Source organism: Neofelis nebulosa, chromosome 12, assembly GCF_028018385.1.
Source record: "Neofelis nebulosa isolate mNeoNeb1 chromosome 12, mNeoNeb1.pri, whole genome shotgun sequence".
Classification (NCBI taxonomy): domain Eukaryota; kingdom Metazoa; phylum Chordata; class Mammalia; order Carnivora; family Felidae; genus Neofelis; species Neofelis nebulosa.
This window is the reverse complement of record NC_080793.1, coordinates 38,404,560-38,426,546: the sequence shown is the minus strand read 5'-3', so window position 1 is coordinate 38,426,546 and position 21,987 is coordinate 38,404,560. Positions and strand designations below refer to the sequence as shown.

Genomic DNA, 21,987 nt, shown 5'->3' with positions numbered 1-21,987 from the left:
GCTCGGCGGCTTTAACCCCCCCATCCTCCTCCCTCCCTCGCGCGCTCCCTCCCTCCTTCCCTCGCCCATGTGACCGCGGGCGCCCGCTCGGCCGCGCGCGCCCTCGCTCCCCTCCCCCTCCCGCCTTGTCTCCCCGCGCCTCCGCGGCCGCGCGCCACGACCCCCTCCCGGCCACTGCCCCCGCGCGCCCCCGCCCTGGCACGCTCCCGCGCCTGGCACGCGCGGGCACACTCACTCTGCGCAGGCCTGGGAGCCCCCACTCCCACTAGACTCGCGCTCACACGAGCCCTCCCCCCGCTGGCACACTCGCCCGCACTGGCACGCGTGGCCCCCTCACATTCGCCCTTCCTTGGGAACGCCCGCCCTCCAGACGGCTGTGGCCCCTGTGCTTCACGCGCAGGCCCGGCCGCTGGTCTCAAAACCAGGCGTGCACACGTACCCGCACCCACTCCGCCGGACTCCCTAAGGACGCTGGGCGCGCCCCCTTCTCCCCCTCCCAGGTCGCTCATTCACACTCCCTCTCTCACTCAGCCTTGGCCAGGTCTCTGCTGCTCAGTGCTCCCGCTTGTTCAGGCCTTGACTACCTCGTACCGACACCCTGGCACACCCTGGGCCAATTCTCAGGGTCTTCCCGTAGGCATCTCTATGACAGAAGCACGAGCCAGAGCCCCCAGGACCCATTTTGGGTACAGGAGACCAGCCGTCTCTGCCCCTCCGCTCTTCTGCTCCCAGCAATGACCACTCTTACAGTCATATACACATACACCTCTCACGCGGAGAGAATGGGGCTTTTCGCTACCCTGACCAGGATGGACCAGGCTGGGAGTCCAGGCCTTCTCTCCCATCAAGTCTCCGGTGACACTATAACTATCCCCTCTTTCCTCGCCCCGCGGGACACATGGTCTGGGGGGAAACCTCCGCTGGGATGAACAGGGTAGGGAAGTTACACCCTCTATGCCTGGACGGGCAGTTCCAGAATGCGGAGCACGCGCGAGTTCGGCGCTGGAGGTTCACCCTTCGAATTTTCCTTTCGCAGCCTCGGCCCCTGAGGGGCCAGTGTGCTCACTTCACTTGCCCTCGGGCCTCTGGTCTGGCTACAACAAGGGGGATTAAGGCTAGACAACCCAACCAACTTCTGAGGCCACGCGAGAGCGCAAAAGAAAGGTTGAATGCCAGAGGCGGAGAACGAGTGGCCCACCCCTATCTCCACCCCATGGATTTTTCACCCGACCTTTGACCATTAATCCCTGCGCCTGGCCCCTCCCGGGAGCTGCTCCAGGGCTGGGGGCGGGGAGAGGGGAAGGAACTATCTCGTAGTTTCCTCACACCCTTTCCCAGTAGGCTGCCCAAGCGCCGGGCCCTTTCCCAAGAAGTGCTTCAGGGACTCCCTTGTTCCCGCCATTGCCTGGGCTTTTCACTTTCACTTCCGTGGCTTCGGAATCCCCTCAGAGCAACCGGCAGGGGTCACCCGGGGCTGAGGCTCAGAGAGGGCCAGCTGGGGCTTAAAGATACACAGCGAAATAGTGGCACTCAGCTGAGATCCCGCCCATCCCTACCCACAGTAAGGGTCCCTTATCCGGCCTCTCGGGCCCGCAGCCTCCAGATTCCCAGGCCACGGACGGGGACGGGATGGTAGACCCTGGGAAAGAGCGGGGCCGGCGGGACGAAATGGGGGGTGAGGGAGTCAGGAATTGCCCCTCACCCTGCGCAGCAACTAGGCCTGGATGAGGTTGGGTGCTCAGGGGGCCCCATACCCCTCGAGGGGCCGACTGGCGCCGAGATCGGCAGGTCATTGCTGGATTTCCAGATCCTTCAGTGTCTTAGCCACTGCCTCCTGCCAGGTTGAGGGCAGTGGGGGGTTCCTCCCCGAACAACGTCCCCTTTCCACCTGGGGACTCGGGGGCTGTAGTCAGCAGCACCGAAGTCCGCGGGTGCCGGGGCAGGGTCTGCGCCAGGCAATCAGGATCCGGGAGCCGGACATGTCGGTGCGTCCGAGGCTTAGCAAGGACAAGAGGCGCACGTCGGACTGGATTCCGGCGTTGGTAGATCCTCAGCAACTTCCAGGCGCAACACCCTGGCCGCGCCCTCTTCTCCGGTGTCGCAGCGACACCTGGCGGGCGATGAGGGACGCGCGTACACCCCTAAGGCTGCGGCTCCAGCTCAGAGGCGGCGCCCACCTATGGAACAGCCTGGGTGGGGCGCCTTCCCTTTGGCCGCCATAAGAACTGATTCTGCTCCCATCTGGATTGGGGCAACAGATTACTCGTGGGTTTCCGCTCCCACAGCTTTCAATGCCCTATCTGCCACGAGCTTCTGGGCTTCCTAAATCTTCGTGTTGAACCCTCCCATACCCTGGCGTGGGGGCAAAGCCAGGCTTCTTAGGTGGGGTTTCAAAGCCTTTGCAGGATCTGGCCCTGTGTCCTCTCAAGCTTTTAAAATTTAATTTTATTATTATTTTTTTTAAGAAATCTCTACTCCCAACGTGGGGCTGGTACTCCCAACCCTGAGATCAAGAGTCACATGCTTTAGGGACTGAGCCAGCTAGGCACCCCTATCTCCCATGGCCCCAGCTCCGCGCCAGCTCCCTTCTCTGTCATGCACACTTACTCTTAAGCTAAACCAACTTCATGGACGCTCTCCTCCCAGTCCCACCCTATCTTCACACCGATCAACAACATCTGCTTCTCCAGTGAGGGGCAGCAGGAAATAATGCCCTTAGTTCAGAGCCCTCTTGCCCTGCAAGTGATGTAGATTTCAGATTTGATAACCCCAGAAAGACTTGGGAAATTGAGGGAAATTCTTCTTGACTCTTGAGTCCTTGGAGTTTTACACTTGCCATGAAAGAGGGCTCTGTGGCAGGACTTTTGGCTCAACCCTCCTCCATCATGGATAGCAAGGACCCTTCTCCATTCCTACTGCTGTGCCCTCAGGGAAGGAGGCTTCTATCCCACCTCCTATGGTCTACCTTTTCTAGTGCTCCTTTGGGAAATGATGCTCTTCTAATGTGCTGTTCCATCAGAAAGTTCCACTAGGGTCACACACTTGGCTATCCGAAGTTACAAACACACATAGGCTCCCTGTCTTGCCTACAAATGCCAAACACACAGTCATGTAAAGTAACATAGTTTCAAAGAGTCAAAAGTTTATATTCAACCTTGCCATGGCACACTGGGAGTCAGGGTCCTCTGCTTAGGACTGGCAGCTAGAGGTCCCAGAAGGGCAGGACCCCCCCGAATCGCACACTTATACACCATCCCCACACACAGACACGGTCACACACAGCCATGTACTCAGTCACACCGCATGTCACATAGGCACATACACTCAATCACACAAAGTTCCACACTGGGGTTTGGCAGTAGGGGCGGGCTCTGGGAGGCAGTTACGTAAAAGCCCTCATAGCTCCCCCCACTTCCCCCCCCTCTTGCTCCCCCTCACCGCGCCCCCCCCCCCCTGCTTCCTCTCCCAGTGCCAGCGCCCGGGGCGGCTTGGCCGGGGACCGGGAACAGCTCGGCCTCGCGGAGGCTCCAGGCGCCGAGAAACCCGATCCCCACACAGCCCCAGGACGAGCCAGGCAGGGGGGCCCCTTGAGCACCCACACACACACTCAGGGTCCAGCCTAGCACCCCAGGGAGGACTCACTTCTATCCTGGGACAGCACCTAGGACCCACTTACAACAGCCCTATGCTGCAGAGCCCCTTCTGGAATCTTGTCATTTGGACCACCACCTAAGAGTGCCCTGACCCTTCTAACCTTGGCACCAGGAAAGGGCAAAGATTCCCTAAAAGTAAAGAACAGGAAAGAGCTGAAACTATAATAGGGAAACCTAAATATTCAGCCTGGAATTGTCCTCAGCTCTCTGGAGCTATCTATGTACTTCCCTCCTCACTGGGGCCCTCTAAATCCACTCAGATAGAAAGAGGTGGTTTCATTCCTGCTCCTGGCCCCCCTCAGATTTGCTACCTACTGATCCCAACATATTCTACCAGAATTCTGAATAATTTGGATAGGTCCAAGGCCTCCCCTCCCTCTCTTTGATATCCTCCCTTCCTCCTTAGTTGGAAGTTCTAAGGCCAGTCTAACCCCAGTTCCTCCCATTTTGCTAAGGAGGAAGTTTTGTGGGCAACCTGAGACATTGGGAATGAAATCCCCGAAAGAAGGAAGGATTAAGGCTCAGGAAACCCCTGAAAGCCCGGAGTCTAAGAGAAGGGGAATAAACGTCTGTGTCCCCCCACCCCCGCCACCCCAGTAAAACCCCCACCCTGCTCTGCAGCCCAGACTCTATTTTTGACAATAGGTTTTGGGTATTCGCCTGGGCTGCCCAGGCCCAGGCAAAAAGGGAATTTCCCCCTATGTTCTCTGCTAATGAACAAAACATTTCATGTTGAAATTCCTCCTCTGCCCCCAGCCCAGTGTCTCTAGGGCCCCCCAGCCTGACCAAGCAGAGGGACCACTAGGAATGGAGTAACAGTAGGGGGAAGCCTCCAGGGGAAGCATAATTTACATTGGGTGGGGGGAACTTTTTTCATAAATAATTAGAGTGGCTTTTTTTTTTCACTTTTGGCTAAAATTACCCACTCTGTGGCAGCTTCCCAGAAAGGGCGGCGGGAGGGCAGCCGGAGCTGTCCCAAGGCCCAGGACATGGCCCCCCTCCCCTGGGCGAGGAGCTTTCCCCAAGTTGTTTTCCTGGTCTCTTCCTTTTGGATGTTTTTTTGATCATTAATCACATTTTCCATCCACAGGCTCAGTCCAGACCCCCTCCCCCTGGGGTCAGGGCTGGACAGAGGAAGGAAGAACAGACTCCAGAAGGATGAGTTGGGGACAAGATGGGCAATGACCCCTGGTCTTGGCTGACCTGAAAGAGGCTGTCAGTGGTATGTCACGGATCACACCCTCACCATCCTGGTACATAGTAGGACCTTATAGACCCAAGTGGACTGAATGAATGAACAGGTGTCCAGCTCTCAGAGCATCTAGCTGGCACTGGAAGGTAAAGCCTCTACTGTCACTCCCCTTATGCTACAGACAAGGAAACAACTCAGAGAGGGGGAGTCACCTGCCCAGAGTCACACAGCAAGTTAGTGCCTGGGCCAGAGCAGGACCCCAGGAATGCAGATAGCTCCCCCATTCATAAGGCAATCAATAAGTATATATTGAGCATCCACTATGTACCAGACATTGATGTAAGTGATAGAATATAGCAATGAAGCAAACAGACAAAAAGCTCTGCCCTCTCAAGGACGTGGAGCAATTAGAACTCTACATACTACTGGTACGTGTATAAGTTAGTACAGCCACTTTGGAACATTGTTTGGCAGGATCTACTAAGTTGAACATCTATGTACCTTATTACCTCACAAAGAATGTTTATAGCAGTTTTATTCATAATAGTCTCAAGCTGGAAACAACCCAAATAAATGAATAGATTATGATACAGTTACAGAAAAAAAAAACAAAAACAAAACAACAGCTATAGCTACACACAACAAAAATGGATAAAGCTCACAGACAAAATGTCAATCAAAGAAAAAAAAAAGAAACAGAAAAGAGTACAGCATATTGAATGATTTCATTTATGCAAAGCTCAAGAACAGGCAAAACTCATTTATGGTGATAGAAGTCGGAATCGTACTTACCTTTGTTGGGGGGGGGGGGGTGTTGGGTTCCAAAAGTGTAAACACATATGTCAAAATCTGATCTGTACCCTTAAGGTTTGTGTACTTTACTGTTTACTTTTTGTCTAAAAAAGTTTAAAAATCCCTTGTCCTCATGGGATTCCCATTCTAGTTAAGGAAGATGGATACTAAGCAAAATAGGCAAGTATACAATTTGTCCATGTGAGAGTGCTGTGTCTGAATCCATGGTCCTCTTAGGAAAGAGGTGACAGCCTAAATATCATCTAAAAGAAGCCTAGACTAAGCCCCTTTTTTTTCTCCCATAGTGCCATAGTCTTTTTCCTTATAGTAATTTGTGTGACGTTAAACTACCTAGTTACTTGTGTGGTGCCTGTGAGCTCCGTGAGGGCAGCCCTGTGGCAACTAGAGCTGGGTCTGGCATAGAACAGGTACTCCTAACATTTGAACTAGATTTAAATAAATGTTGAATGAATGAATGAATGAATGAATGTGGTAAGCAAGCAGGACAACATTGGCCCAGAGGAGAAAAGTCCCAGGGCACAGGAGAGGGAGGCTATCTGAATGGGTTACATGCTCCAGGGATGGCAAAGAGGATTTGGTGTCCAGTAAGGGATTAAGCAGTGACCCAGAAGGCAAAAGGCAGACTGAGATAGCCTGAGTGGCTCAGAGACCACATCCTGAAGTGCTTTTAGTGCCAAGGCCATGCAAGTCTGGAAAGGCATAAAGTAGGTGAGGAACATAACCAGATCTACATTTTAGTGAGATCACTGAGGCTGCTGTACAGAGTAGTGAGAAAGGCTAAGGCTGAAGGTGGGGCAGCCAGGGAAGAGGTGTCTGCAGTTACCCATGGGAGGGAGACCTCCAATCTAACCCGGGGCAGGGCCCTGGGGCTGAAGAGAGAACAGGGCTTTGTCAGGGGAGGTGGGGGAGGGGAGGGCTCAGATTCATCTCCATCTGCTCCCTTGACAGAGGAACCCCTGTGTTGCCCTATACACAGAGAACAGACCCCTGGACACTTAGTCTAGAGTCTGCTCTTCCAAGGACCCTCCCCCAGTGATCCCAAGGTCTGGGATACGTTTGGAAAGAGTGGTAGATGGTCAGGGAAGGAATAGGGGAATCAGAGTGGATGGTGGGGAGAGAGACAAAAGAGGACAGAGAAGTCAGGATTAGGACACCAAGTGTGTTTGAAGGCTGGAGCAAGGACACAGACTTGCAAAATCACAGATGCCGTTTTTCTTCATGTTGTGTTGCAAAATTTTGCATGAAACTAATTCCCTGCTCAAAAACACAAAGAACTTACCCTTCCTCCCACTCCAGTGGGTCTTGATCCTTTTCTCCCCAATTCTTCATAGAAGGCATATGTCTTCAAAGGATTGTCTCCTTCCAGTGCCAGCCCAGAGTCTGACCTTGATCCTTGCTGCTGTAGAGCTGCTTCCCTATTTCCAAATAGGACTGAGGGCCACATGGCCCAAAGATTGTTTTCCTCCCTTCATCTCCCACAGCTCCATTTCCAGTGAGCCTATGATTCCCTGGGGCAGGGACAGAGGGAAAAAAAGAAGCCCCAGCTTCTCCCTCAGAAACTCAATTGTAGTGATTGAGAAGACAGAGAAAAATTAGAGATTTAAAGATTGAATGCCAGAGACACCAAGTCCCAGGGAACCAGACAGAGGCAGATGGGAGTCCAAGAGAGAAAACTGAATTAAGCTCAGTTCAAGAGACATTTATTAGCACCTACTGTGTGCCAGGCCCAGAGGGAACATTGTGTACAAAAGCACAGATGACTCCCAGGTTTTTGGCTTGAGTAACTGGGAGATGATGGTGCCGTTCACTGAGCTGGAGAGAGTTGGGGCTTGACATATCCATGGAGTTGAAGGTCTGTGGGATGGTGACCAGCAGCGACAAGGATGGGAAGAACACAGAAGGTGAGAAAGAGCCACCTGGTTGGAAGTGTGCAGTCCCTGTTCGGCTTCTAATGCCCCCTGTAACTGGCTCTTGCTGGTTGTACGGGCATTCATCAAAGTCTTGGACTGATCTGGGCACTCTGAACATGCTAGAAGATAACAAGATAGATCACAGGAGCAGGGAGAAAAAATGATGAGAGGGAGGAGGAGGGGAGGAGAGGATTGAAGCTGAAGCCCTAGGAACCATGATTAATAAACAGAGTGGGCAGAGGCGTGCCTGGGTGGCTCAGTTGGGTAAGCATCTGACTTCAGTTCAGGTCATGATCTCCTGGTTTGTGAGTTCGGGCCCCTCATCAGGCTCTTTGCTGACAGCTCAGAGCCTGGAGCCTGCTTCCGACTCTGTGTGTGTGTAAGTGTGTGTGTGTCTCTCTCTCTCTGTCTCTCTGCCCCTCCTCTGCTTGCACTCTGTCTCTCAAAAAATAAAAAAATAAAAATAAAAAAATAAATTTAAAAAACAGAGTGAGCAGGGAAGGTGTGGTTGCCCCAGAGGCAGAAGGAAAGCCAGGAGTCAGGGTTGTCACAAGACCAAAAAGGAGCCTGATGAGGCCAAGAAAGAGCTCTGGGCTTTAGCAGCCAGGATTGGGCTGAGGCCAATGGGACCAAACTGGTGCTAAGGAGCTGGCTGATGTAGACCCTCCATAGAAGCCTGTGAGCAGAGTGTAGGCCCCTCCTTCCCCAGCCTCCCTGCTGTCCCCAGAGTCCTGCTTGGTCTGGCGGCCTCTCTCAGCCAGACACATGGAAGAAGAGGATGGAAATTCTCCCCTGCCCCCAGACTCCTATCCCTGAGCCTCTAGTTTCTGGCATTCCCAGGAGAGTCCTGAGCCTCCCTCAAGCTTGGGAGCCCACAACCATCAGGGAAGCCTGGGGACCCCGGGGGTAATTGAAACCAGGGTTAAAACATTAGAAACCATAAAGCCAACTCCCTGGCTCCCTCAGGATAGTTCCTGGTTTTTTTTCTCAACCCTATCCTCCCTACTGCTGACAGCTCAGCTCTCTAGGCCCCACCAGCTGGGCCATGACCCTCTTCTCCAAACCAACTAGAAGGGGCCTCCAACCAGAAGGCACCCAAAGCCAGCCCTCAGGGGCCTCTTCTCTGTACTTGGCTAGAATAAGCCTCCATATCGAAGTGTCCCCAAATTCTAATCTTGATCCCTTATTGCAGAACCTATCCTAGGGGATTGAAGTTAGACAATGGGAAAGACTTCTCAATAGTAAAAGAGAAAGAGGTAGGAGATGTGGAGCAGGAGTGCCTCTCTACTAGTAGGTGCTCAATAAATTTGTGTGTGGAGAGGTGCCTGGGTGGCTCAGTTGGTTAAGCATCTGACTCTTGATCTTGGCTCAGATCATGATCTCATGGTTCATGAGTTCAAGCCCTGAGTTGGGCTTTGTGCTGACAGTGTAGAACCTGCTAGGGATTCAATCTCTCTTTCTCTCTCCACCCCCTCCCATGTGCTCTCTCTCAAAATAAATACATTAAATTTAAAATAAATAAATAAATTTGTAGGGAAGAAAAAGTGGATCTCAAAGCCTAGGCCCCACCAAAGCAAGGTGTCTGCTGGGCTAGATCTGACTCAGGGGCAGGACAGGCTGCACACCTGGCAGGAAGGAGGAAAGTCAGATAAGGAATTCTGTGGCACAGAGTTCCCCTTCCATCTCTCTCCCTGCTTTGATGTCTTTGTCTCTCTCTCCCTCTATGTCTCTCTCTGTCACAGTCCTGGACTCTGATAGAAAGGATAGGAAGCTGCATGTTCTTTGGCCTGTGGGAAGGTTTTCCCCTGAACAGCTGCCTGATGATTCCAGGAGTCCCAGATTTGCCATGAGTGGTGGTGTGAGAATTTGTCCCAACCTCTGTCTCTATGTCTGTCTGTCTTCTTGGCTCTTCAGTGAGACTGAAACGTTCAAATACCTACTCATCATTTACTGGCTTTGTGACCTCAGGGAAATGACTGAATGTCTCTATGCCTCAATTAACTCAGGAATAAAATGGGATCATAATAGTGCCTATTTGCCTATGACTGTTGTGAGGATTCAATTAAATGAGATAATCCAGTCAAGTGTTCAGTGCCAGCCTGGTGGGTACCAGAGCCCCCTTCATCTGCTGGCTTTGGTTTTCTACCCATCAATGTTTATGTCTCCTCTTTCAGTCTTTCTCACTCTCCATTTTCCCCTAATCCCTTTTTTTCCTCTCCATGTGTGGCTTTGCCTAAAGCCCTCCAGAAAGCCTTGTTTGACCCTGCTCCAACACCCATTGGCACAACTGGCCCAGGTGGGGTGGGGTAGGGTGTCCAGGGAGGTTTTTAATTCAAACATGGAATTCCTGACAGCATGATCACGCCTGGGCCTGAACATGGGTGAATCACAGTCAATGGGAAGAGTGATTATGTCTGTGTCCTTTCTGGCGAGACAGGAGAGCTGGGGGCTTAGTTTGGCAGTCTCTTGGAGGAGGGGGCTTGCCCTGACTGCTCTGACTGCCCCCACACCTGGGCCCCAGCCAGATCCCCTATGTCTAGTGCCTCCCTAGAAGTTAAGGCATCCTGCCCAGGGCTGAAAGGGGAAGCTTCCACCTCTACATAGGGTGGCTTACCTGCCCTCAAAATACTCTGGCCCACCCTCACCCTCAGTCCTGCCCTAAATTTCCTATACCCCATCCCAAACCCTGTATGGAGACATATTGCCTCCATAGATCCAGTTACTCTTGTCTCTGTCTCTGTGTCTCTGTTTCTCCTAACCTTGATCCATGACTTTTGCAGCTGCATATGCTTTATACCCACAAATGAGCCCACCAGGGATAGGAAGCTATGGGAGTTGAAGGGTCTGTGTTCTTCCTTCCACCTGGACCAAAGAGACCCTTCTTGGGAGGGAGGGGGAAGATGCAAAAAGCCCAGATGACATTTCTCTATCACTGTGGACCTGTGAAGGCAGAAGCATGGTGTAGAATAGGTGTTCTATAAACGTAAGCGCAATGGCAGAGGGGCAAACAAAGGACCCTGAACACGTAATTGGATGTTTAAGGCTGCAACAGGCAGAAGCATAGATAGACTGTGGATAGGCTGCTGCTTGATTTTGTGGATCAGCAAGAAGTCTTCTCTGGGGGCCAGGATTGGTCTCAACTAGCCCTAGACACCCTCATACCTGGGCCCCAGCCAGACCCTTCACGTCAGCCCTTGGGCAGAGGGCCAGATGGGTGAACCACTAAGACTCACCTCTCACTTCTCTATTCTCTATACCTCATTGCCTCAAGATGCCCACCAGCTTCGAAAGAGATGGGACTACAGATCCAGAGAGAGAAACACTAGGCAGGGTCACACAGTAGGCAAAGGCTAGAACAGGAGCCCTGGTGTACTGGCAGCCAGCATAGGCCTGTCACAGGGGTCCAATGGCAACACTGACAGGGGCCAGACCTGCAACAGGATTTTATGTGGGGAGAGCACCTAGGAATCTTTGAACATGTGGGTGGCTGGGCCATCAGTCAAGAACAGATGTGCAGCTTCCTGTCCTTCCCATCAGAGACAAGCATTGGAATAAGAAGTTCAGAGAGACAGAATCAGAGTGAAAAGAGAAGGGAAAGAACTTGGAAGAAAGACCAAGAAATAGACACAATTAGAGAGAGTCAGACACAAAAATAGAGATGCAGAGAAAAAAAGATGTGAGTCAGAGACATGGAGACAGGGAATGCAGGAGGGAGAGCCATGGAATTTAAGACACAAAGATAGGGGGAGACATGAAGTCACAGAGAAACATTGTCTCAGAGTCATAGAGCAACAGTGACATGGAGTCAAAGATATATACACATGGACAGACAGAAGCTCAGAGACTGAGAGACAGAAACAAAAAAAACAGGAGGGATAAATAGAGATAGAGACAGAAAGATCAAGAGGGGCAAAGAGATGGAAAGAGAGAGCCCGGAGACAAAGAGTGAGGCAAAGAAAAAGATTAAAACAGAAGGAAAGGGAAAAGCAGGCGAGAGGAGATCCTCCTGGTCTCCAGTCTCTCCAGTCTGGTCTCCCCAGGGTTTGGGCCCCCTTTTGCTATTCTTTGGTTTCCATAGCAACAAGAAGGGCAGCAGAAAATTTGCATATACATTTACATCCTTTCGGTCTGCATAATTCAACAGGTTCTGTGCATATTCATGAGACTGAATGAAGGTGACTCTCCCAATCTCTGCTCAAAACCTGGCTGTGATGCCCCTTGCTTGCAGTACTTGGTCATGGCTCAGGGCCCAACCTTGAAGGCCGTGACCAGTCCCTTCCAGACCCTGCTAACAACATTCCCCTGTGCTCCCCAAACACTCCCTGGTACTTTCCTACCTCCAGACATCTCCTCAGGTGACACTCCTCTGCCTGCCAGGGATACCCTTCCTTCAGCATCAGTCCTGTCAATGATACACGCATATGTGTATGCACACACATATGTTTGTATGAATGCTGGCTGGGGGTGGCAGGGGCGGCAATGGCAGAGAGTGACAGCCCTAGTGGAGGAGGCCCCTCAGTCACATATCTATCTGGTGTTTCTGTCAAAGAAGGATATGCATGAAAGGATCACACTGAGGGAGGCTGGGATGTAGGGTGTGCTGAAGGTTGACAGATCTCCCAAGAGAGTGGGACCTAAGGAAGTTGAGGGCCCCACATGGAAACTGACAGAAACACTGGTTCCAACCAGGATAACCAGGGGAACTAAGGTAGAGCCAAAAGGAACCTCAGAAACAGAAGGGCTGAGGTGGCTTAAATGGCAGGGAAGAGGGTGCCAAGGGCCAAGAATTCTTTCAAAGTGCCAGGCCATGAAAGCTTCTGTGAGCTAGGAGAGGCTTCTCTAAGGCCTGCTCCAGCCATAATTTTGGCTTCACCATCTCCCCCTGGATCCCTACAGCAACCTCCTCACTGACTTTTCTGCCTGTGCCCCCAACCCATTTTCTACACTGTAGCAGCCAGAGCTCTCCCTAAAATACCAATCTGATAATGCCACATCATTTCCTCCTTAAAGGCTTCAGTGACTCTCCATCACCCTCAAGAAAAAGCCCAAGCTCCTTGGCCAGACACTCAGGCCCTTCCAGTCTGGCTCCCACCCACCTTGGAGCTTGATTCCTCACACTCCCCGCCTTGAACTTCATGCTCCAGTGATGATCTCTGTGCTTTTCTCACCTCTATACCTTAGTTCATGCCTGCCCTTTACCAAGAATATCCTTTTCACTTCTTGTGCTTCTTCAAGATTCTACACAAGCATAATGTCTTCTTCTTTGAAGCTTTGACTCTTCCTAAAGACTGGACGGAGGGCTCTGAACTCCTGAAGTCTAATGAACTTCCCTAATCTCTGTACTTATACCAATAGTGAAAATCCCTATATACGTGGCTACAGCTGGGGCTAGAGGTTCTGAAGCGAGTGACTGTATTTGTCACATTATGGGTGATCACTAGCTGTTTGTGGAACAAATGAGAGATCTCTGAGCCCAGTGAGGCCAAATTTCAAGCCTAGACTAGTACCTTGGTCTTGAATCTCCTGGCAACCTCTGTACAAACCCTGCAAGAGGATGGGCTATCCCTTTGTAAATGCTGCCACCTTGTGCCCATATTCAGAAGTGCAACCATACACCACCTTCCTAGTGCAAGGACCAAAGCGGTAGCTGGAGGTACCTTACAGAATCAGGCCTTATCCCAAATTGAGAGGGGTTTGGGAGTGGAGAGATAGGTCCTCAGGAGCAAGCGCTCAGAGTTTATTACTAGTGTCCTTTGAACACTCTTGATGGGTGCCAAGCAGACAAATGGCAAGCGCAAAGGTTCAGAGGCAGAAAATCTCATGCATGTCAGAAGAGTAAGATGTTAGTATGCCCAGAGCCCAGGTCCAAAGGGATTAGGCCAGGGGCGCCTGGGTGGCGCAGTCGGTTGAGCGTCCGACTTCAGCCAGGTCACGATCTCGCGGTCCATGAGTTCGAGCCCCGCGTCAGGCTCTGGGCTGATGGCTCGGAGCCTGGAGCCTGTTTCTGATTCTGTGTCTCCCTCTCTCTCTGCCCCTCCCCCGTTCATGCTCTGTCTCTCTCTGTCCCAAAAATAAATTAAAAAAAAAAAAAAAAATGTTAAAAAAAAAAAAAAAAAAAAAACAAAGGGATTAGGCCAAAGATAGACTAAGCCATGGCAGTGACCAAGCAAGGAGGTCCTTTAAGACCATCCAATGAATTAATTTGGATTTTGTCCTCTAATCTGGACATGGGAAGGCTGAGGGAGAATGACAGGATCTGGGTATGGCCACATACTTGGAGGCTCAATAGCCATTCGTTCTTATATTAACCAGTCATCAATTCATCAAACACCTACTATATGCCAATAAGTGTTCAAGATCCTTAGGTTACATTAGTCAACAAAACAAAGATTCCTCACAGTTCTTTCTGCCTATGGGTTCTGTCCCCAAGCTTTAATAAAATCACTTTTTTTTGCACCAAAAAAAAAAAAAAAAAGATTCCTACCCTTTCCAAGCTTACATTCTCATCAGGAGGAGACAGACAATAAACTAAACACTATTTAAAAGATGTAAATTATATTTAGAAGGGGAAAAAAAGTGCTTGACTGCAGTCTTAAATGGATTGGTCAGAATAGGCCTTTGCTGAGGTGACATTTGAGTGATGGCTTAAAGGAGGAAGGGAGATGGCCATGCAGGTATCTGTCAGAAGAGCATTCTAAACAAAGGGAAAAGTTAGTGGCTTGGTTTGGAGGAGAGCTCAGAAGGGAGTGAAGCAGGGAAACCAGTAAGGAGAATGTTACAAGATACTGAGAGGCACAAAACAACAGCAGCTGTGGGAATGGAGACACCTAGGAAGTAAAATTGGCAGGATTTGGTGCCTGCTTGCATGTGGCAGGTATATAACCCCTCCAGTCATACTGTGGTCTTAAGTCCCCATTTCAAGGGGAACAAACTCACTATACACACCACCTCTAAGGCAAGCAGTGAGAATGCTCAGCACATTCCATCCTGGATGACCCCATTGCCCACCTTGAAGCCCCCCTCCTGCCCCCAACACACACATCACCACCCTCCCTAGCCTCTTAATTCCTCAACCTTGTCTTCAGTGACTCTCTCTCCAGGCCACTCAGCTATCCACTCCCAGGCCCATAACCAAAACTCTCAAATCCACAACTCCTCCATCTCATCCTTTAACTACTATTGAATTATCTCTTTCCATAAAAGATATGTTTAAGTTCTAACCCCTAGTACCCCAAAAGGTGACTGTTTGTAAATGAGATCTTTACAGATGTAATCAAGTTAAAATGAGGTTATTAGGGTGGGCCCTAATCCAATATGACTGGTGTCCTTATTTATTTATTTATTTGAGTTTTATTTTGAGAGAGAGCACTTGTGCACACGTGTGGAGGGGGAAGCAGAGGTAGGAAGAGAATCCCAGGCAGGCTCAGTTAGCCCAGGGCCTGATGTGGGGTATGAGATCATGACCTGAGCCAAAACCAAGAGTCACTTAACTGACTGAGCCACCCAGGTGCCCTGACTGGTGTCCTTATAAAAAGAAAATTGGACATAGAAACAGACATAACGGAAGGAAATGTGAAGATGAATGACGGGAGTGATACATCTAAAAGCCAAGAAGGCCAAAGACTGACAGCAAACTAGAAATTAGGACAAGTCAAGGAAGGATTCTCCTACAAGTTTCAGAAAGGGAAATGGCCCTGCTGACACCTTGACTTCAGACTTCTAGTCTCCCAACACCATGAGACAGTAAATTTCTGTTGTTCTAAGCCACTCAATCTGTGATACTTTGGTACAACAGCCCTAGAAATGCGTATAGTGACAATGCCCTGTCCTAGTTCACTCAACTACTCCATTTCATCCCATCCCACCCCGACATTTTCATGGGGATGTCCAGGACAGTGACCCCTATCCCTATCTTTACTTCTCTCCTGACCCACTTTGGATTCCTTGATTCTTCACTACATCTTGCTAGTCTCCTCACTATTCTTCTATCGTTTCTTCCTATCTTAACCTTAGTCTGGAAGGATGCAACAGTGATTCCTGAGTCCTCACCTGTACTATGGATGCTTCTGAAGCTCACACACCCTGACTGATAACACTACAAGTTCATGGTCACCAGCCTTACCTGGGCTTTTAGCCCTGCCTGGTCATCCTCCTGTGACCCCCTGGTTATCTCTCCTGCAACAACGATCCCATACTTCCTTCCCACCAGCCTCCTCATTCCACTCTCAGCAGCAGAGCTGGATTCCCACATCAATAGGAACCTTCTGAACTTCCTCATGTCCCACCTTTACCTCCACACCCACTCGTATGCACACCCATCTTCAACTTCTTCCCTGGGAATTTACAGGGAATCATCTCTCCTCTTCCCTTTGGAAGGCCCATACCTCCATGCTTCTGGATCCCATTCCCTTTTACCCCTTGAAGAGTCTCATTCTATGAGTTATCCAGAATCTCTTGCCTCTTTAATCTCTTTTACTATTAGCTTCTTCCATTAACCTACAAATATGTTCAAATCTCTAACTCATTAAAATAGAAAACTCTGCATCCACATTTCTCTACAACTATTTATCACCTCTCTCCTCCCATTCACAATGCCACTTCTTGAAAGAGCTGTCTCCACTTCCTTACCCTTCATGCCAAGGCATAACCTTTTCTCACAAATTATGGAGGTAGAAGCCATACTGGAATGAATTAAGGAGGAGATATTGAATGGCAAGACACTGAATCAGCAATTATATACACCTCTTATGCTCCCTCCTAAATTGGGTCAAGCTTTCTGACTCTAAAGGACTATCTTCTCTCGGGTTCCCTTCCTAAAATTCTTCCTGTGGCCTATTTCCTGATTCTCTGAGCTATAGATCCTGTTCCTTCCAAGAGATTTTGACCCCCTCCTCAGTTTCTTTCACACAAGCCCTGCCATCATCCTGGAGTTACTAGGTGGTGCCTTAATGAACTGCCCAAATGGGAACCCTTCCTAGGACCCCCAGAGCTTGTAATACCACCTTTCTGAATCATCCCCTGAGCACAGGTCAGCATGCTTATTCCATGTGATTATTCCACCCTGGCCACAGCAGGCTGGATCAGGATGGGATGCTGAGCCACACATCAACAGTCTGCAAGTGGCCTAGCCCCAAAGCTCTGGGGAACAAGGACGCTCAGACAGCTCTTTATGGTAGAAGACACACAAGTGGAGATACTTAGAGAAAAAGCAATACACAGAAGCTGGGAGGGAGCAAAAACCTGAGTTAGCCACAAAGAGAATGGGGAGAAGTCAGGAGTTGCTGGTAGCAAGACACCAGAATCCCTGCCACAGCCTCTAGGGGTGTATTTGATGCTCCTTGACCCTCTGTATTTGAGAGGCCTGACTGGGCAACAGTTCAGAGGGTTCCTGTCTCTAATATCCCCTGAATCTGCATCACCTGCCCTTCCCTCAAGGTCTTTCACATCACTCTGGTCAACCTATCTTGAAAAGCACAGAACATAGTGTTCAAGTTTTGACCATAGCCTTCTGGCCTTCTGGTCCCCTCATCCCTGCCCTAAGCCCTTATTGATGCCTCCAATTGTTGGATTTCTCCCAACAATCCATCCCCTCCTGCCTAGACTCAGCCAAACATCAGTTCAACACTCTCAAATTGACGGGCTCATCCTGCCACAGTGTGAACCCAGAACAGCCCCAAGTTTATGCTTTCCTAGTGACTGGACACTCAGTCACTGGAAATATTGGGGAAGACCTCAAAATCCAGTGGGAGACCCAACTGATTCAACTCTTCACTGAGTCTACCACTGCCCACAATCCTGCTCTGATCCCTGCAGACCCCTGGCTACCATTGCAATCTTTACCTCTCCTCATGCCCCTGACCTTACCAATGTAAGTCTGAGAGTCTAAGGCCAAGTTGAGACAGAAAAGGAGTAGCCAGGGGTAAAAAAGAAAGGATGAGGCCTGGAAGGGAGATATGAGACTGAGCTGGGTTGTTGTTGTTGTTTTTTTTTTTTTTTTTTTTTTAGTTTATTTATTTAAGTAATCTCTACACACATGGGGCTCAAACTCACAACCCTGAGATCAAGAGCCATATGCTCTTCCAGCTGCACCAGCCAGATGCCCCATGAGCTATGTTTTTAAGATAGGAAAATACATGTTTGTAAATGGAGTCATTAATAATGATAGCAATTAACATTTATATAGTACTATATGCCCAGGTGGTATCTAAGAGTCATATGTGCATATTTCTACATCTAAGCCTCATAGGGGTGCTCTGTCCTGATTGAGGGAGCTCAATCCTCTGGGTGGGTCTGTTAGTTAAGTGTCTGACTCGGTTTTGGCTCAGGTCATGATCTCACAGTATGTGAGATCGAGCCCTGCATCAGGGTCTGAGATGACAGTACGGAGCCTGCTTGGGATTCTCTCTCCCTGCCCCTCCCCTGCTTGTGTGCTCTCTCTCGCTCTCTCTAAATAAATAAATAAATTTTAAAAAATCCTTGGGACGCCTGGGTGGCTAAGTCAGTTGAGCATGACTCTTGATTTCAGCTCAGGTCATGATCCCAGGGTCATGGGGTTCAGACCTGCAATGGGCTCTGAGCTGACTGCATGCAGCCTGCTTGGGATTCTTTCTCCCCCTCTCTGCCCCTTCCCTACTTGCTCTCTCAAAATAAATAAACATTAAAAAAAAATCCTCATAACAACCCTATGAGGTAAGCACTATATATATATCCTGTTTTATGGATGGGAATACTAAGGCTCAGAGCAGTAACTTGCCCAAGGTCACAAAGCAGTAACTTACTAGCAAATGGCAGAGCCAGATTCAAATTCAGGCAGTCTGTTACCTGAGACCATGACCTTAACCACTATACTATAATAAATGCTGCAGAGAAAGAAAAATGTCCCTAAACCAGGGGAAGAGGGGTGCAGGGACTCCCCCTCCCTTAATCCCACTTCTACACAGGTCAAGCAGAGGCTCATCAGACAATTAGGCAGAACCTTTATTTCCTAACCACTCCCTGGATTTCTGTCAGAAGAAAGGACAGAAGCACAGTAGGGAGAAGGCTGAGTAAGCCCTTCTTAAGCAATCCAGAAGCCACCTAAGACTGCACACCTGTCACTGTAGCAGTCCCTTTTCACACACCAGAGAGAAGGGGAAGCAGGACAGGGAGGCTTATTTCTGTAGATTCAAGTCTTGTTGGGGATGTTGAACAGTTACAGAGACTTCTCAGAGAAGGCAAAGCCAACCTAGACATCCATGCCTGGGGAACAGCTTGCTCAGCAGATCTTCAGGACCAAGTGTCTCGAACCCTTCTTCGGGGTCGTGGGCCACAGCTGGAGCTTGATGTGGGGCCCAAGCCAGGGGGTGCTCCTGGAGGCTGGTAGCCACATTCATTAGGGTCCAGGGGGTCCCGGCTGAGCAGTACCCACACTGCAGGTACATGGCGGCGCACCGTGAGGGGATCTAGGCCTGTGTCAGGTGAGACTGGCACCCAGCTGTCCTCGGTCTGCAGGAAGCGCAATTTGGTAAGCTGATGGAGGCCTGGTACCCGCCGCTTGACAATCTCAGCACAGCTGACTGCCTTTCCTGCAGCCCTGCCAGAACCTGAGAACACCACATGCCGTGCACTACCACCCTCCAATCGACCCAGTGCCAGCCCCAGCAGGTTGCGGATTTTGCTGCCATCTCGGACCCGCATCTCCAGGGTATCAGGAGGTAGCTGGGGCATCGGAGAAGGTGCTGGGAGTTCCACAGAGCCAGCTTTCCGGTAGTGCTCCATCCCACTTGCTGTTGTGTCTGAATTTCACGGCCCACTGCAGGGAAGTGTCAGATGAATGCTGGGCAATGTGCCCCAGGACACCCCCCAACCCCAGCTCTCCAGGATATGGTCCTATTCATCCCAGACTTCCCAGGAATAGGACCATATCCCCTCACCCCCGGCTTCTAAGAAAAGGTGCCATGCCTACTTTACCCTGGGAAGAGGCTGTATCCTACATACCCCATTCCTCTGGACAGGGCCATAACCCTCCCTCCACCCTGGAGTCCCTGAGACAGGACCAAATTCATCAAACACTGGGGTCTTTAGGATAGGGCCAAGCCCCCTCATCCCAAGCGCCATAGGACTGGGAATGAGCCTCTCTCATCTTGAGCTCCTTGGGACAGGGCATGAGCCTTGAACAAGGACTTCAAGAACCTCCATTTTTACCTCAATCTATACTTTCTAATTAATAAAGTTCTTTCCAGGGGCACCTGGGTGGCTCAGTTGGTTAAGCACTGACTTCAGCTCAGGTCATGATCTCATGGTTCGTGGGTTCGAGCCCCACATTGGGCTCTGTGCTGACAGCTCAGAGCCTGGAGCCTGTTTCGGATTCTGTGTGTGTGTGTCTCTCTCGCTCTCTCTCTCTCTCTCTGCCCCTCCCGCTTGCACTCTGTCTCCGCCTCTCTCAAAAGTAAATAAACGTTAAAAAAAATTAAAAAAAAAAAAAGTTCTTTCCAGTTTATATTTTCCTCCCCCATTTTTTTTTTTTTTTTAAGTAAGCTCTACACCCAATGTGGGGCTCAAACTCACAACCCCAAAGATCAAGAGTTGCATGTTCTACAGACCATCCAGGTGCCCCTCCAGCTTATCTTTTAACTCAGGGAAAAGATCCTGCAGGCAAAGCATCCCTTGATGGGAACCAAAAATAACCCTCAAGCAATAACGGCTGCCCTAATGCCAGCAAGACCCCCTTGACTGGCCCCAAGACAATGATCAATCTGCCCATTACTGCTTCTTGCACCTACGGACCGACCTTTGTCTCACATTCTCCTTATATAAACCTAGAAGTATTTTCAGCACTTTGAAGACCGTCTTTGAGCCTAGTCCGCTGTCTTCCGGTGTTGGCCTCACTGAAATAAATTACTTTATTGTTTCACCACCACTTGGCTCTCTGCCTTCGGATTTTGTCAGCCAGGAGTGGCAGAACCTGGTCTGTTTGGGATCCCAAAGCCAGGTGCTCTTGCACTCCTGGGCCCCGGTTACATCCCTGCCCTAGACTTTCGAAAACCAGACTAAGCGCTCCTCACCTACAGCTCTCCAAGACCGGGACAAGGCCCCCTCACTCCGCTCGCAGAGGCTCCTATACTCCAAGCTCCCTGGAAAGAGCCAAGAACTCGTCCAGATGCTCCTCAAACAGAACTGAACTCCTCTCCCACTCCGGGATCCTTAGGATAGGGCCATGCACCCCTCACCACGAGATTCCCCGTGTCAATGCCCTCAGCCCAGATCCCTCAGAAACGGCAGCAGAGGCTTGACGCGGAGGGCTGCCTGGGCTACTCATAGAGCCGAGTCTATAACCTGGCCGTCTCCACCGCCACGGGCGGACTCCACAGCTCAGCAAGCCGCAGAGACCAAGGACCAGCCTCCCCTCTCTTCCCTCTACCTCCAGGGTCCCCCCACCCCACTGCGTTCTCGCTCTCACCGCCCTGGCCGCGCACGCCTCAAATTCGATCAGGAGCCAAGATGGCGCCCAAGCCGGGAGCGCGCCGAAGCCGCGGGGCCGCGCACGCCGTGTAGGGGCGGGACCTAAGGGGCCGTGCCTAGCGGTGCCTCAGCGGGAAAGCTGAGTTTCGCGGGGACGTCTAGGAGTCAGCTGAGCCAGAACATCCCGAGACCATGAACATGTAGACAGTCTCCGATGTTACATCCTGGAGCAAGGGCATCCCTACTGGGGTGGAGAGAGAGCCCTGCGGAGAGGAGCCACCATCAGAGACTCGTGTCCCAAAGTTGGGAAGGATCTGGCCCTGAGAAGATGGTTCCGCTGGCGTCACCAGCTGGGCGCACAGCAAGAACAAAGGCGAAGCATTGGGTTTTACTTTGGACAGAGGCAAGAGGTTCCGTTCGAAGTGACTGCTGCTGCGCGGGGGAGTCCCTTGGTCACCGAGTTCTGACATTGGACTTAATTCTGTGGGCATGGCAAGCCACGGAGGGTTTTCATCAGGGGGCAAACCAATTTGTGAGCAAACCAATTTGTGCTGCCGCCAGAGGGGGTGGGGGTGGGGGAACTGGGCCTCGACCAACGGCCGCGGGCCGGTGAACAGGCCGCGGGGTCCCGGGGGCGTGTCCACTGAGACTCGTATGTTGCCTAGTGTATAATAGGCGCTCAAATAGTTGTTAAATTATTTGTGAGAATTAAGAGAAATGGCAGTGGGAATACAGAAAAGTAGATTAAGTTGGGAGACGTAGGTTTGGTGAAGAGTTGGTGACTGAACTGAGAAGGAAAGAGTCTAGGATGACTCCCAGTTTCAGACTTCTTTTCGACATGCTGAATTTGAGACGCTAGTGAAACCGTTGGGTGGCCAGCAGACTGTTAAAAAGGGATTTGGGACGACAGCACTCCCTGAGACCACAAGGGGGCAGCAAACACTTGGAGTGAAGCACCACTCCTCCACTCTTTATCCTC

At 50.6% G+C, this 21,987-nt stretch overlaps 1 protein-coding gene across 3 annotated transcripts; it reads right to left on the bottom strand.

The window, feature by feature from the left end:
• Nucleotides 1-18,527: 18,527 nt before the first annotated feature.
• On the bottom strand, nucleotides 18,528-21,984 carry RPP25L (ribonuclease P/MRP subunit p25 like). 3 transcript variants are annotated; one of them, XM_058695078.1, is made up of 3 exons: nucleotides 20,777-21,000; nucleotides 20,612-20,680; nucleotides 18,528-19,359 (listed from the first exon to the last, which is right to left on the bottom strand). In XM_058695078.1, the coding sequence occupies exon 3, from the start codon at nucleotides 19,323-19,325 to the stop codon at nucleotides 18,834-18,836; it is 492 nt and encodes a 163-aa protein (XP_058551061.1). In that variant the 5' UTR covers nucleotides 19,326-19,359; nucleotides 20,612-20,680; nucleotides 20,777-21,000; the 3' UTR covers nucleotides 18,528-18,833. The 3 variants fall into 3 exon arrangements, with proteins under 3 accessions (XP_058551061.1, XP_058551059.1, XP_058551060.1); XM_058695076.1 differs by lacking the exons at nucleotides 20,612-20,680; nucleotides 20,777-21,000 and adding an exon at nucleotides 21,007-21,984; XM_058695077.1 differs by lacking the exon at nucleotides 20,612-20,680.
• Between the last annotated feature and the right edge of the window lie 3 nt (nucleotides 21,985-21,987).